Here is a 16,358-nt window from a genome sequence, read left to right as displayed (position 1 = left end):
TTTTTCAACATGAAAAAAAGGACCTTCATGTGGAATCTACTGAACAACATAAACTGATGAACAAAATAGATCCAGAGACATAAAAGCATAGAACAGATTGCAGAATCTCAGAGGGAAGGTGAGGGAGTGTGGGTGGGTGGGAAGAGATCAACCAAAGAATTTGTATGCATGTATGCATAACCCACAACAGACAATAGGGTGGTGAAGGCCTGGGGTGAGGAGCGGTGGTGAGCTAGAAGGGGTCAATGGGGACAAAGGGGGACATGTAATACTTTTAACGATAAAGACTTAATTTTTTTTAAAAAGAACCTCCATCATTGCATCCAGTTTTGAAAATTTCAATTAAAAATTATCTAACTCAATAAGTTTTAATGAGTGCTAGCTGTGTGCATAGGAGTTGCTTGACCAATTATCCTGAAAGACTGTATTTTCCCTTGTCAAGTCCGAAGGCGGTCCCTCTTTTGTCACGCTTTCCCCAGCCCCCACACAGGAGCAGTGCCCACCCTTGTGCTTCACCACATTGTGGGAATGCTCCTGGAGGTGCCCTCTGTACCCCATGGCTCGGCTATGGCCAAATCTCTCCCCTTGGACTGTGATGTCCTCCAAGTGGAAAGGGCTGAGGGTGGCAAATCAAAGTTATCTTTGCAACTCCTACCAAGTGATCCCACTGCCTCCAGATCTGCCCCAATGATAAAGCCACATGACCCTTGGGGGACTTCCCTTGATGCTGCACCTCACGTGGCCTCCTCCTCTTCCTGCTCATCTTCCCTACTCCAGGACCAATAATCCTTGGAAACTTTCCCAATAAATCCCTTTCATGCTATAGGGGGTCAGAACAGGCTTCCCCAAAATGCTTCCCCACTTTAGCACATGAATTATTTTGAGCTGAAGGCAATCAAGATTCCTCAGGCTCACAAGAAACTGTTACCTCTCCCTTAAAGAATTTTCATTCGGGGCCTTGCCCATAATAAGAATTGTCACCAAAAATAATGTTTTATGACCTATCCACAGAACAGGGAAATTACTAATTACTGAACATCCACTATACTTACTGTCCTGGAATGACCCTCCTCCCCTCGGAAGCCTCCAAGGCACCCTACCTGATCCTTAGCTCAAAATGTCATATATACTTTATTTTAGGCTTCTGTCCCTGAGCCTCCTATGTATGTGGGGTTCCCATATGTACAATGTAAATTTGGTTACTTTCTCTTGTAAATCTGTCTCCTGTAGAGTTGATTTTTAGGCCAGCCAAAAGAATGATGAGCGGTAGAGGGGGGTTTCTTCCCCACAACACAAAGCCTCATCCTGAACACTGCCCCTGAAGAACCAGCCTAAGGCAAGCCTGTCAGACTTCAAAGTGTTTTTCCACTGTATTGTGCCTGAGATGCTATTGCAATCATGTGGGCCTGCTCATCATTAATTTTAGAGTCATTTTATTTCACTTTAAAATATATTTTTATTGATTTCAGAGAGGAAGGGAGAGGGAGAGAGAGAGAAACATCAACGATGAGAGAGAATCACTGATCGGCTGCCTCCTGCAGTCCCTACACTGGGAATTGAGCTCACATCCCGGGCGTATGGCCTGACCAGGAATCAAACCATGACCTCCTGGTTCATAGGTTAATGCTCAACCACTGGTCCACACTGGTCGGCCAATTTTAGAGTCATTTTAAAAATTAGATGGCCCCTATAGCTTCAGGTATCTTGAAGACAAATATGTGTTCAAACACACTGTGCTTGCTTATTTCTTCTTTATACTATAATTACATGTTTCTGAGACAAAAGACCTTTGAATATCTTAGAAAAATGAAATAAGGAACTCAAAGAAAGTTTTTTTTAACTTGTCGTTGTAATTGTCCTACAACTGGGTCCATAGATAAATGGACTTTATCTTTTTAATGTGATTCCTCTTAAAATAATTAGCTAGTCAGAGAGAGACAAATACCATATGATTTTACTTATATATGGAATCTAATGAGCAAAATAAATAAAAAATACAAACAGACTCAGAGAATAGACTGACAGCCGTCAGAGGGGAGGCAGGTTGGGGGGCTGGGTGAAAAAGGTGAAGGGACTAAGCAAAAAAAAAACCCAAAACACCTTATACGCAGTGGTTCTCAACCTTCCTAATGCCGCAACCCTTTAACCCTTTCCCCAACAATTTTTTTGTTAAAAACGTTCTTTTTCAGACTAATTTTTTTATTTTGGTTCTATATAGTATTTTTGATGCTGGTTATGAAAACAGTTTGTAACTCGTCTTCCTATAAACCATATTTTTTTACCATTTTTTCTTAGTATACTCGTCGACGACTGAAAAAGAACATTTTGTGAAAACGAGTATACACGTTTCTGCCAGGGAAGGGGTTTTAATGTAGTTCCTCATGTTGTGGTGACCCCCAATTTCATTATTACAAATTGAACATAATTAAAGCATAGTGATTAATCGCAAAAACAACATGTAATTATATATGTGTTTTCTGATGGTCTTAGGCAACCCCTGTGAAAGGGTCATTCGACCCCCAAAGGGGTCACGACCCACAGGTTGAGAACCGCTGCATTATAGACTCAAACAATAGTATGGTGATTACCAGAGGGAAAGGGAGGTGGGGGGAGGTAGAAGAAGTAAAGGGGGGATAAATGGTGAGGAAGAATTCTTGACTTGGGGTGATGAAAACACCAAATAATATACAGTGGTGCATTAGAGAATTGTACACCTGAAACCTATATAATTTTATTAACCAATGTCACCCCAACACATTCAATAAAATTGTTTAAAAGAAAAATATATATATTATTATTTAAGTACTAAACTACGTTAGAGAAATTTTAGGGAAAATATCTAGGGGAAAAAGCTTCCAAGTACCCTAATCCAACCATTACCAATTATTTCCTTCCAGTGTTTGGTTGTTGTTGTGGGTCTGTTTTAATTCATATGACATGGTTGCAATCTTGCTCAAACACCTGGATCTCCTGCATGTTTTTCTTTAGCCCAGTTTTCCATGGTATAACACAGTCCTATGGTTGTCATTTTTAAATAGTACCCATTTTTCTACCTAGAGGATATACTATAATTTGTCTCCATTTGTATTGCTTTTGCTATTTCTCTGTTGCAAATAAGACTGGGCTGGACAACTTTGTGAATCTGACAGTTTGGCATTTACCCTTTTTATGTATTTCAGATTATCCCTGTAAAAGAAATTTCCAAATCTTAAATTATCAAATAAAGAAACAATATTCATGTGCATTGACAAATTCCTTGCAGTCAGTAAACTGTTTACCAATTTGTAAGCCATCCTGAAATAAAGTGTATTCGAAGTTATGGTGACTTATTTTTTAATAAGTTCGGAGCTAACTAAACGAATTCATTTTAAATTTCTCCATTTAGTATAAGGATCTTGAAACTTTGAGAATTATATTAAACCTATGGGACTCTTCATGACAAAAACACTTCAAAGGGACGTTTCAATCCCCCTAAAACAGGGGTGGGGAATGTAGTGGCTCACGAGCAGTATAAAGCCCAAGAAATCATTTGGTCTGGCCCTGCCAAGGGATTAGAGATGAGTTAATTAAATGTTTGATGAAATACAGCAGGCTGATTGTTAAGTTGAGAGTTTTGTATGGCCCACAAATGATGTTATAAATATCCAAACGGCCATTGGCAGAAAAAAATGTTCCCCACCCCTGCCCTAAAAATGTACGTACTTTATTAATTCTCCGTTTTCTAATTGTTAAGCATTTCATTGAGGGATTAGTCATTGGGCTTGAGCTGCCTAATTGAATCAGTCATTTTCCAAACCACTAAACACAAGTTCGGACATTTCATTGTGCATTTTGTGGGCATTTGTGCTTGCCTACATCTGCAAAAGTAGAGGGTAAAGAACATTGACAAGATAATGAAGCGGAGAGAATTCCTGTTTTCTCTGTTACCTTGAAGTTTGCCTGAGGGTATCCTAAGGTTTAGAGTTCTTATTTATTCGCCTCGGAAGTGCCGCTCCCTGAAACTGATCTCCCCAGAATATCTGGACCTCCAGGAGGTCATGTCCCATAAGTGTCAACCACAGCATTGCTAGTACTTTTTTAACGTGCTTAATTGCTGTCTTCGTTCACACAAGTGGAAAAGTACAACAAACAAATTCGACCTGGAATTATTCTGAAGACCCTGGGTACTTGCTACTGCGCACAGAATGGAAGGACAGCCCCACCAAGGATTGCTAGTGAAAATGTAGAAAACGCAGCCAGTCTTTCCAGATGCATGATTCCAAGTGATACCGGACATTTGTGTAGGTAAACATCCCGTTGATCCACTGAGTTTTCTACCTTTGAATTGTCTGGGGTTTTTGTTTTGTTTTTGAAGAAACTTGTTTTCCGCCACACTTCAAAACTCCAACAAGTGCCCACTTGCGTTTCATGTTAAGGGAGAATTTCCTCATTGGATTAAAGTAAAAGACAATATAGACAAGCCACTTTAGAGTCTATTTCTCTGTGAATTGGGAAAAAAAAACCCTCTGTTTCAGTGGTTCTCAACCTTCTGGCCCTTTAAATACAGTTCCTCATGTTGTGACCCAACCATAAAATTATATTCGTTGCTACTTCCTCACTGTAATGTTGCTACTGTTATGAATCGTAATGTAAATATCTGATATGCAGGATGGTCTTAGGCGACCCCTGTGAAAGGGTCATTTGACCTTCCATGGGGCCGCGACCCACAGGTTGAGAACCCCTCCTCTATTTGCTTCCATCCACACCCTGTGTTTGCCTTCACCCCCAGCTGGTGTAGCCACAGGGTGTGGGGTGATGACATCCCAGCAAATGATTCTGTAGCTAATGTTCATTCTTGGCAGGGTTTTTTCTGGGCTAGGATAATGCTGGCTAATCCCACTTAAAGCCCTATCCAAACTCAAACTTCACAACCAAACAAACCAGTTTCACAAACCACAGGGATTTAATTCGGACTCACACTTGCAGCCGCAAAAGAAAAGACAAAAGAAGAAAAAAGCTGGCAGCCCAGCCAACAAGCAACTGCCTTCTGGACACACTGCCAGCTTAATCCAATTGAGAAACGTTAGCAGTCTAAGGACAAGTATGAAGACAAATGCTTAGATGAGTCAAGGTTCATGACAGCAGCCCATCTAACTGCAAAGTTGCAAGCCTTGGTAAATCCATTCTATACAGGGTGGGCAAAAGTAGGTTTACAGTTGTTTGTATGGAAAAAAAACAGGCAGATTATGATTATTACAATATCATTATTAACTCAAAGGAATGTCACAATGCAACTGGAAACTTACTTTTGCCTGCCCCTGTATTCGAAAGAAAATAAACAAAGAACAAAACAACACAGCAAAGCTAAGGAATAAAAGCCAAAGTCTAGAGCACAGCCAAACATTAATCTCAGAGCAAAATTCTGTTTAAGCCTAAAGAAACCTAGGGGACTTTCCTGGATACAATGAAACATGAAATACCATAGGTTTGCTGATTAATATTTATCCTGGGAAATTAACAAAATCATGGCTTAGATGCACTTCACCTTCCCCGACCCTCTAGGAAGTATAACTCCTGGAGAAAGCAAACCAAAAACCGTGTAGCGAAAACCACTTGGAGATGTATTTTATTTACTCCACACCAAGCATTTTATCTTTAAACCAAATCTGAAAATGTCTCTCACTCAGATTCTGCCCTGAGTGAGAATCGCAGTGTCACCCACTTACCTGTGATTAGCACAGCCTTTTGGTCCACCGGTAACAATTCTTGGCCAGATAAGTAAATATACAGGAGGAAGCATGACAGGGAGATCAGGATCAAACTCCAGAAGAGGGACAGGCTTAACAGGCAAGCCCCTCCCCAGAGGCCCGCCAGGCAGACCCCCTTACCCCCCACCTGTCCTAGACTCTTGAGTTTGCAAAGAACTAGTCCCCCCAGGGCTGCCGTGACAGCCAGGCAGAGCCCGGCGTTTTCAGAGGAGAAAGTGCTCATTCTCAGAGACTCAGCTGCACCTTTTTGCGCTCAGGACAAGTGGAGAAAGGCTGGCTGGAGGCAGCCTGGGTTATATGAACGGAGAGCCAAGAAGGGAGGGGGGAGGGAAAGCCCTGACACATTTTGAATGAGCCTGGATTAATCATACTCATACAGACACATATTTCCTCGTGGGTAATTTAAACCAGCATACAGTTGGATAAAAATGCCAGAGCACTTGCTATTTGATTTCTCCCCCTACACCCACTGCGTGCATGACATCTACACGTTCACACCCACAACAAACACGCATTCGTTTTTTTAATGATCTCTGGAGAGATAGCTAGTTGGATAATTATTGACAAAATTCAGTCTGAATGGTGAGTTACAAAACCTCTAGCTCCTAGAAAAATAGGCTTCTTTAGGAGCCTGTGATGTGTCTGTTTGTCCAGCTCTTTTCCTGACTTGTGTGTGTGTGTGTGTGTGTGTGTGTGTGTGTGTGTGTGAGAGAGAGAGAGAGAGAGAGAGAGAGAATAAGTCCAGACAACCAGTGAAGTTTGGAAAATGGACCCTGGAAGGGAAAGGTATCACTGATTTTATCCGTGTCCCTGCCATCTCCCACCTGAGTCAGGCTGAAAGCTGGACAGAGAGGGAATAAAAACTAGAAGAGATTCATGGCAGAAGAAGATGCTTTGGTCATGCCAGCGGGGAGATATGCCTAGGCGAGATAGTAACAATGATAATACAACTGATAATGGCCCATACATACATATCAGTACGTATTTATGCCAGGGATCATATTTAGCTACTTATCAATTCATTCTTTTTTTAAAAAAATAATTTTTTATTGATTTCAGGGAGGAAGGGAGAGGGAGAGAGAGATAGAAACATGAATGATGAGACAGAATCATTGATCAGCTGCCTCCTGCATTCCTCCTACTGGGGATTGAGCCTGCAACCCGGGCATGTGCCCTTGACAGGAATTGAACCTGGGACCCTTCAGTCCACAAGCTGATGCTCTATCTACTGAGCCAAAACTGGCTATGGCTTATCCATTCATTCTGTTGAGACCCTATTCTCTGCAATGCTCTGTTTCAGGTATTGGCACTCAGTCAATATGCTCAGTGTCTTTCAATGTAATATCCTCATGATGGTAGGTTCTATTATTGTAGTGACTTTACAGGTGAGAACACCGAGGCACAGAGAGGTTAAGAGACTTGCCCAAGATCACACAACATTGGAGTCCAGCAGCCTCATTTCAGAAGTGTGTGCTCTTCCCTGCTCTCCTGTACTGCCGTCTTAGGTAAAAAATAAAAGACAGTCAGTCTGTCATGAACTAGTGCTTCCTTACCTTGGCCTCATTCGAACCGTAGGAAACACTTCCAGGCGGATATTATTACTCCCATATTACAAAGAGGAAACCATGGCTGGGAGAGGATAAATAGTGGATCTGGGCTCATGACTTACTGGGTGGAAAGCCAGCACTAGCAGCTGGGACACCTTACTCACCACCAGCAACAGTGCTGACTGCCCCAAGAGGGCGCTGAACACCTGAGCTTATGGCGTGCCTTGTGTGTTCCCGGCATTGATATATCTGGAGAGACAAGAAAAATTCTCACTCTGAGGTCAGATTACATGTATTCAAATCCAATTTTAGCTCTGCTGAAATCGCGTATGTGGCAGAATAGCCGCAATCAATAAAAAGCCACAGGAGCTGTCAAGGAGATAGTAAGACACATGCCCAACCCACCCCCTACACACACACACACACTCTCTGAATTTATGGCTTAAAACCTTGCAGAGACCAGCTCAATTCAATATGGCAACTAATTTCACCTAATGGTAACCCCTAACCTTATTGCGTGCTGATTATAATGCATTAGCATGCTAAACAACGCACGCGGGGCTGCCATGATCAGAAACGGAAAGCCCATAGGAGAGCACAAAATGACCCTTGAGCGTGTGGCTAAGTTGGCTGGGCACCAAAAAGTTGCTGGTTTGATTCTGGGTCAGGGCACATGCCTGGGTTGTGAGGTCAATCCCCAGTTGGGGGCATGCAGGAGGCAACCAATCGATTGTCAGATGTTTTTCTTTCTCCCTCTCCCTTCCTCTCTCTCTAAAAATCAATTTAAAATTTTTTTTAATTGGTCAATGAAACTTTCCCTGGAAGACCCTAAATATTCCTCCCCCTATAGAATCCCCCTCATTCAATGAACCTCAAAAAGGAAGCAAGTTCCGCTAAAGGGGGTCTGTGGAGTGGCCCATTCTCTGTCTCACTGTTTCACTAATAAGCTCACTTTCACTTTAACCTCTGTGCTGGCTCAAATTTGAATTATTTCCAATGCGAAGCCAAGAACCCATAGTGGGTCACGGGCACTCAGATGCCTGGACCCCCAGGATGCCTGCATCACTGCCACTCACTTTCTAGGTCATTTTGGGTGGGTAACATCATCTCCTTATACCCCTGCCCCTCAGCTGTAAAGTAATAAAAATATCAAGATAAAGCACTTAGCATAGCCTGCCTGGAACACCAGAAGGACTTTCATAAATGCTGGTAATTTGTATTTTTTAAACAAGACAGTGTAGGGGAGGAAAAATAAAATTTGCTCCCACCTTTCTAAGTTCTTCTGGCTAGACTATTAACCAAATTAACATGAGACAGATTAACAGAAGAAAATAACCAAATGCATTACATATACACACTTTGGGGTTCTTTAGGAATATGAGACCCCAGGACAAATCAGGCAGTTGAGGTTTATATGCCATCTTAGCTAAGGAAAGCGCTGTGTGTGTGTGTGTACGGGGCGGGGGTGGGGTGGGGGTGGGGGGAATGGAAAAGCAAATGTTTGGGAAATGAATGTTTAATGGACCATCTTTAAGAATGGGACACAGAGAGGACTTTGACCAAATAGGCTAAATAGGTCCTCCCATTTCTAGTTCACATTAAACTATTGTTATCTGTGATAATAGCTCCCTTCTTGGAGTAGGTCTTCTAAATTCTTTCAGGTAGTCAGGGTGGTCAGGGAGTCTTCTGTTTCTTGAGAATTACAAGCTTCAAAGAATCAATGTCCCAAAAAGCAGGGCTATAGAGAAAAGGTACCCAGCTGCCTATGATGTGAGAAGGTAGGGAGGGCTTTGGACAGGGAGTCGGGGAAGCTGGCTCTGGTCTCAGATGAGCCTTTGGTGAGTCACTGTCCTTGGCCAGCTCAGCTGTAAAGGGAGCCCACCTGGGCTCAGGGCTATCCCAAGACCTGAGGGAGACCGGGTGTGACCCATACTATATACTGGGACTGCGAGGTATGCTGACAAAGTCATTTTGGGGGTCTCATGTGGGCCATGACACCTCTTGTCTGTCCGCCCCGCCACTTGGACGCCTTAGGTGGGGAGATGTTGCCAGTTCCAGGTCAGGAAGCTTAGGGGAAAGGATCTGGAATTCCCTTTGGGTAACCCTCATATTGCCCCCTCCCCACCTCCACACACCCTGTTTACTCCTGTGAGTCCAGGGCACACCCTCTCTCAGGCTTCTTGGCTTCACCAGCCAGGAGCATTCAGACAAGCTAGCTCTCGCATCAGATGGTTTTCCAGGGGAAGATATAGGATAGTTCCTGTTCCTTACGGGGGAGGGGGTGGGGAGAGCCGGGGGGCAGAGGCGAGACTCAGTACTTTGTCAGTGGCTCCAACACTAGAGCTAGGCCAAATGCCCAGGTGGGTTCCCTAATGGGTACACGCCACTGGAGATGAAGTGAATCGTCTCCTGGTGGCAGCCCACGTGGCTTCCCAGTGGCTCAGTTCTGGGACTCCCAAGGAGAGGGCAAGCACTACTGTGACAGGGAAGTCCAGGTAAGGATGATCCTTGCCCTCTGATGGGGAAGGAGATGCACAGTATTATTAATATGGGCCTTAAAACCTCACAGAACTGAATTTGAATCCTGGCTCTGCCAATTACTAGCTGTGAAGCACTGGGCAAGTTACCTGCCTTTCCTGAGACTCAGTTTCCTTCTCTTCATAAAGGAAGCCCAGCTCCCTAGTGTTGTTTTTAAAAGTGAACAACATAATTCTTGCATGGTTCCTGGCAATGACGGGAAGATGGCCACTTTGCTCACTGTTAGGAGGGCTCCTGGGCAGATGGAGGGTTCTCGCCAGCTTCCTCCTCATTTATTTCTTCATTCAATTCATCACACACTTCTCCCCCCTGTCATCCTTCAGATATCTACTTCAATGTCACCTACTCACCACCCTACCTGAATATCTTCTGTCACCACACCCTATTTATTCATTCCCTTCACTACACTTAGCTCAATTTGTAATTCTGTACTTTGTTCATTTTTAGGATTTTTTTTTTTATCTCCACTACTAGATCACAGATGACTTGGGCAAGAACTATATCTGTTTTGTTGTTGTTTATTCAAACTGCACAAAATGGCTAGCCTAGTGCCTGGCACATTGCATGTACTTAATATTTGTTGAGTGAATATCCAGTTCCTGATCTTGGGGAGCAGTGACTAGTGGGAATGGATGGTGGTAGAAAGAAAGGCTTTTTACCAATTGAGAACACAAATGGAGTTGCAGGATTTCAAGGTAAGAATTAGCCCCTTCTGGGCCGCATATCTCTGCATTCCTTTGATAGAGGATTTCAGGACCCTAGTCCACTTAAGAGCTGCTCTGCCTCTGAATGAAGACTTTCTCCACATGATTGAGCTGAGTTGTGTCTCTTCTTTGTCCCCATCATTTTGTCCCAGAGCAGGGGCGGGCAACCTTTTTGTGAGTGCGTGCCAAAACCAGCAAAATCTCTGACTCAAAATTCTTCTGCGTGCCAACCCTAATTTTTTGAGAACATGTTACACCTACTTGATATATCTTAAGGTGTATGTATGTGAGGAACCTTGAGGAAATAATAAAATTCATTCAAGCGACAAAAACACAGTATATGATGATGAAAAATACATTTATTTTTTCATGTATACATATTATGTAAAATTATTTATTTATCTAAGATGCACCTACACTGAGTGAGACTTTTGCTGCTGCATCACTGATGACAGAGATTTTATATCAGGATTATATTTTGTGACCTTCAGAGATATGCATGAGCTACTACTTTCATCCGTCAGGCTACTCCTATTATGAGACTTAACAAAATTCATCACTGAGAACAAAGATTCACAAGCGTATGTGGATGAAACCAAAACACTGGTTGGATCTAGAAAGGTAGGGAGAGTTAAGGCAGAGGTATAGAAATTGCTCTTCCCCTCTCTCGTCAATCCATGTCTATGGTCTTTAAGATAACTTGTTATGTAAAATTATTTCTTTATCTAAAATGCACCTACACTGAATTTATCTGAAAAATAAAAAAGTTGATATTAAGAAAAAAATTGTAAATGGAAGATTATAAGAGAGGGTTTCACGTGCCAGCAAAGGTTACCGGCGTGCCATGTTTGGCACGCGTGCCAGGGGTTGCCCACCCCTGTCCTAGAGCTATCCTTGAAGCCATCTTTGCTGGCCAGTGTCCCATTTCTGGCAAGCCTTTTCTTAGTTTTCCAAGGAGGAACCAATTGGAAAGTGGAAGAGAGAGGGAAAGACAGGGAAATATCGATTTGAGAGAGACACATCGATTGGTTGACTCCTGCATGCGCCCCCATCCAGGGCCCAGGCTGAGGAGGAGCCTGCAACTGAGGCAAGTGTCCTTGACCAGAATCAAACCCGGGACTCTTCAGTCCACAGGCTAATGCTCTATCCACTGAGCCAATCAGGCTAGGGCGACAAACTCATTCTTGCTCATGATGCCAGTGTGAGGCTTCCTTCCTTTTTGAAGGCAACTTCTGAAGACAAGATATTTTACCCAAAAGAGAGAAGAATTTCCCAACGTGGGCAAAAATAAAAAAATAAATGCTGAGAATCCTAGAATGTAGATTTTTCTTAAAATCAGTGGCTGGTGGAAGGGAATTTGAAGAAGTAACTTCCTATCTGAAGTGGAGTTTCTCTCTGTAACATCCCCACCAAGTGGCCATCTTGTCTACTGACAGTTCACATGATTTTCCAGGTCATGATAGCTTGGCAAACTAGAAAGCTCTGCTCTAGAAAAAGCTTGCTTGTGGCATTTGTTCTTCCTGCCCCTTTGGAGTCACTCAGACCACATCTAGTCCTTATTTCTTTCAGATATCTAAAGATTATTGTTACGTCTTACCTTCTGCAGACTAATGGTCCTAGACTCTCTGAGTTGCCCCATATGTACAGTAAAATATGGTCCCTCTGGTGCCAAGTGCCTGAAACAGTCACATTTTTAAGAGTTTAAACATTTTCAAAATCATGTTGTTGCAGTAACTAAAGAATATGTTGTTATGATGAGTGTAGCATGGTGATGGCATAATCCACCAAGTAGAGAATGACCATGTGTTGATGTCACGGTGACCTAAACTTTAAGATATGGACAGGGTAGTACAGGTCATAACAGATAATCTCAGAGATATCAGGGTGGTCTTTCTGGTAACACAAGTTTTATTATGTTTTTCAAGATTTGAGGTGATAACTAATATTTTAAATGTTAAATCGTAATTGAGTAAATATGACATATGTCATTCTCTATTTCATAGAAGGGGGGTTGGCAGGGAGGGAACCAGGAGAAAATAACCAGAAGTTAGGGTTGGATCAAGTTGTTTTACTGTCATTGAAATGTTGGAAGGAAAATATGTCTAAACTCCATCATTATCAGGTAGAGTCAGATTCCAAATAGATCAGATCTCATTTATTGCACAAAGCGTTTAAAAAATCCTTCATGTGGCTGAAAAAGAGGTTCTATATAAGGTAACCTCACAGAGTGATGTGATCACAGATCCCTAACTGGGCAGGTCTTGGTGGATAGTCACGCCTGAGGCATATACCGTTTTAGAGAAAGGAGCCCTATCCATTGATTTTGTGCATCTAGATTAACACACCTTTGAACTAAGAGGGCACATAAACTTGTTAACTATCCTGTAACCCAATCTCCACCTCACTGTCTTCCAACTTCATGTAATCTTTCTTACGTTCCCTCCTTGTTTCCAAATGGATAAAAGAAACTGCGAACTTATTCTTGAGAGCATTTGAGATCTTGCTTAACAGCAACTGCCATGAGTTTGGGCTCAAATAAACTCAAAAAAATTCTCTACAGATTTGGACATTTTTACATCACAGCAGCTTGGCCTTCTTAAAATGAGATCCAATTACTTATATCTCCCCTAGAGAGGTAGGGTCCAGAGGGAGCATGGTATTTTCAATACAATATTATCCTATACTAGAGGCCCAGTGTACAAAAATTTGTGCACTCAGGTGGGTCCCTCAGCCCGGCCTGTGCCCTCTCGCAGTCTGGCTGCTGGCACCAGTTTTCCTCCGGCGCCCAGAACCCAAACCTTCGCTCTTCACTGGGAGGAGCCGGCATGGCGGGCAAGGGGCTTAGCTTTTTTTTTTTTTTTTCTGAGGAGAGCATGGGGTTCGTTTATTGGGGGCTCAGTCAAAGTGGGGGCTGGCTAGGGTGGGCTAGGGCAGCAGCTTGTCTGGCCCCCGAGAAACCCAACTTGTGTCCAGGCCTTCGTCTGCTTCGAAGCCAAAAGTCTTCCTCCACCTTTATCTGCACGGGGACCAGCTCCGGAGTCAGTGGGACTCCCGCCCAGCGCCCTTCTGCCCACTGGATCCCTCACCAGGGGCCTGGCTCCTGGCTTCTGTGGGCGCTGGCATCCTCTTGGGTGGGGACAGCCCCTCTTCCTTCGGAGGCTCGTTCTCAGCATTGCCTGGGGTGGGGGCGTCTGTGCCCTGGCTGCCCTCGTCCTCCAGTAAGATGGTGAACTGGCTGGCCCGGTAGTTGTCGCCGTAGGAGTCCAGCACCCTCTTGAGGAAACTCCACTCCTGCTGGAGTCTCCGTGTTATCCGCTGTACCTGATGGAGCCTGTTCAGGACCTGCTCGTTCACCTGCTCAATCTCCCTGCAGCGCCGACCCAGCGCCTGGTACTCCTGCGATTGTGTTCCCGTTGGTGCCACTGCTGGCCTCGGGCTGCCTCCTCCTCTTCGTCTTGCTCCCGGAAGCTGGAGCTGCCCAGAACCCCAGACATGAACTCCACTTCGGTCTCGCTTTTCAGGATGTGATCACCAAACAGCAGAGGCAGCGCCAGCTCCGAGCCGGGAGGTGCTGAGAACTCCTCAAAGCCCACGGGTGCCATGGTCCCCTCTCTGTGCTCCAGCTCCATTTCTCCCCGGCTCCCGGTACAGAACTTCCAACCTTGCAAACCTCTAGGTCTGACCACAGAGACTCTCCGCTTGGGAGGCCCGGTCGTCTCCGCGGACTCTCCCTGGGCCCCGGGGGCGTGGCGGAGGCCGGCGCAGCAGACTTCCCTCTTTGCTCTTAGCTCGCCACACCGGCCTTCGCTCACTGCTCCTGTGCCTACATATGCAAATTTGCATATCGCCCTGATTAGCCAATGGGAAGCGTAGCAAAGGTACAGTCAATTACCCTTTTGTCTTTTATTAGATAGGATAATAAAAGCCTAATAAGCTAAGTGTCCAGTCGTCCAGTTGGTCGTTCAACCAATCAAAGCATAATATGCTAATGATATGCTAAGCAACCTCCCACATCCCTCCCCGGCCCCGATCATGTACTGGTGGGGTTCCTTGGCCTGCACCCGCTCACAATCTGGGACCCATCGGGGGATGTTGGAAAGCTGGTTTCAGCCCAATGGTGGAATGACTGGTCACTATGATGCACACTGACCACCAGGGGGCAGACGCTCAATGCGGGAGCTGCCCCCTGTTGGTTAGTGCTGTAGGAGCGACGCTCAGTCAGAAACTGGGCTCATGGCTGTCAAGCAGAGCGGTGGTGGCCTAAGCCATCAGTCAGACATCCCCCAAGGGCTCCCAGACTGCGAAAGGGTACAGGCCAGGCTGAGGGACCACCACCCCCTCTGTGCGAATTTCAAGCACTGGGTCTCTAGTATTACGTATTTGTTTCTATCCCTTTCTCTTCTCAGCACTGACCACAGCAAGGGACAATAACCACAAGAATGAAAAGGTTAAATCCACACACACACCTTTCTTTAAATTCAATAAGTATGTTTAAACCCAGATATAAGGTAATTCTCTAAGGAGGTTTATAATCTCAATAAAAAAAATTTAAATATTGCCCTAGCTGGTTGGCTCAGTGGACTGGCCTGTGGACTGAAGGGTCCCAGGTTCGACTCCAGTCAAAGGCACATGCCTGGGTTGCATGCTAGATCCCCAGCAGGGTGCATGCAGGAGGCAGCCAACCAATGATTCTCTCTCATCAGAGATGTTTCTAACTCTCTCTCCCTCTCCCTACCTCTCTCTGAAATGAATAAAAATATATTTTTAAAAAACATTTAAGTGTTCATCTACAACCCTGATGGCTTTATGTAGACATAGAATACTCACAAGTCTTTGGTTTTCTGGGGCTTTTCTTCTCTCCCATAATGTTACCAGAGAGGGGACCCAGCCAGGTACAGGTCTGCCTAGGGCCAGCCAGTAGAGAGTGGGTGCTTGACTTGGTGCAGGAAAGATTTCACAACACAAGTCCAGGTGATTGTGAGAGTATGTTTATTAAAGTTGGAAACAGTGAGACAAGGAAGGGCTTAGGACAGAAGAAGCAATAAAAGAGAGAGGTGGGGTTAGGGGATACTGCTTTGGCTCTCCAGAAACATTATAGGAAAGAAGTGAGCCAAGGTGGGGCTGCTGTCAGCTCACTGGAGAGTCAGAAAAAAGGGTGCCTTAGATACAGGTTCAGGGGGTTAGCCTGGGATGAGCTGCTGTTGCCCATTGCTCCCTTGGTTGCAAGTCTTGAGAGATCCCTTAGAGTTTAGGAAATGCTTGCTTATGGGGGCAGAAGAAGAAGAGGAAAAGGTGTGGATGTACTCCTGGAAGGGAGAGTGAGCACTGGATCCTTGCCTTGAGGCTTTTAATGGCTAGAGTTTAGGGGAGGACTTAGGGGTGGATCTCAATAGCATATTCACCAGCTTTATGCTGATGCATCAAAATGAGATTTATTCTCCTGACTTCATAGTCCTTGGGTGTGGTTGGCACAAATGGTACTACAGTGGAACCTTGGTTCTCAAACTTAATTCGTCTGGAAGGCTGTTTGAGAAGTGATTTGTTCAAAAACTGAGTCATTTTTTCCCATTAGAAATAATTTAAATTTAATTAATTCTAGACACCCAAATGATTCCGTTTTAACCTTTCTTATACCGAGTGGCCAAATTATTATGAATACCTGACGTTTGTAGGCAAATTAGCTATAATTTCATGCTGAAGTTGCTAGAGGGCTAGACCATTATAAATAGGGAAGCAGGTTGTTTACCACGACAGTAGAAGTAATTTTTTTCTGAAGATATGGGTAAACAACATGATTTAACAGCCTTTGAATGTGGGATATA

General features: G+C 44.1%; 1 protein-coding gene and 1 pseudogene across 1 annotated transcript in view; both read right to left on the bottom strand.

Moving 5' to 3' along the window:
* The window catches only part of HSD17B2 (hydroxysteroid (17-beta) dehydrogenase 2), a 57,712-nt gene extending 51,696 nt beyond the window's left edge, over positions 1 to 6,016 (bottom strand). The window contains exon 1 of the mRNA XM_006753318.2: positions 5,706 to 6,016. Coding sequence (XP_006753381.1) covers positions 5,706 to 5,970 — 265 coding nt within the window. The 5' untranslated portion in view covers positions 5,971 to 6,016. The remainder of the gene's footprint in view (positions 1 to 5,705) is intronic.
* Positions 6,017 to 13,431: 7,415 nt separating this feature from the next.
* On the bottom strand, positions 13,432 to 14,208 carry LOC102774898 (annotated as a pseudogene).
* Positions 14,209 to 16,358: the final 2,150 nt, after the last annotated feature.

Source organism: Myotis davidii, unplaced genomic scaffold (assembly GCF_000327345.1).
Source record: "Myotis davidii unplaced genomic scaffold, ASM32734v1 scaffold1451, whole genome shotgun sequence".
Taxonomy (NCBI): Eukaryota; Metazoa; Chordata; class Mammalia; order Chiroptera; family Vespertilionidae; genus Myotis; species Myotis davidii.
Note: the sequence above shows the minus strand (reverse complement) of the source record. Positions and strands in the feature narration are given on the sequence as shown.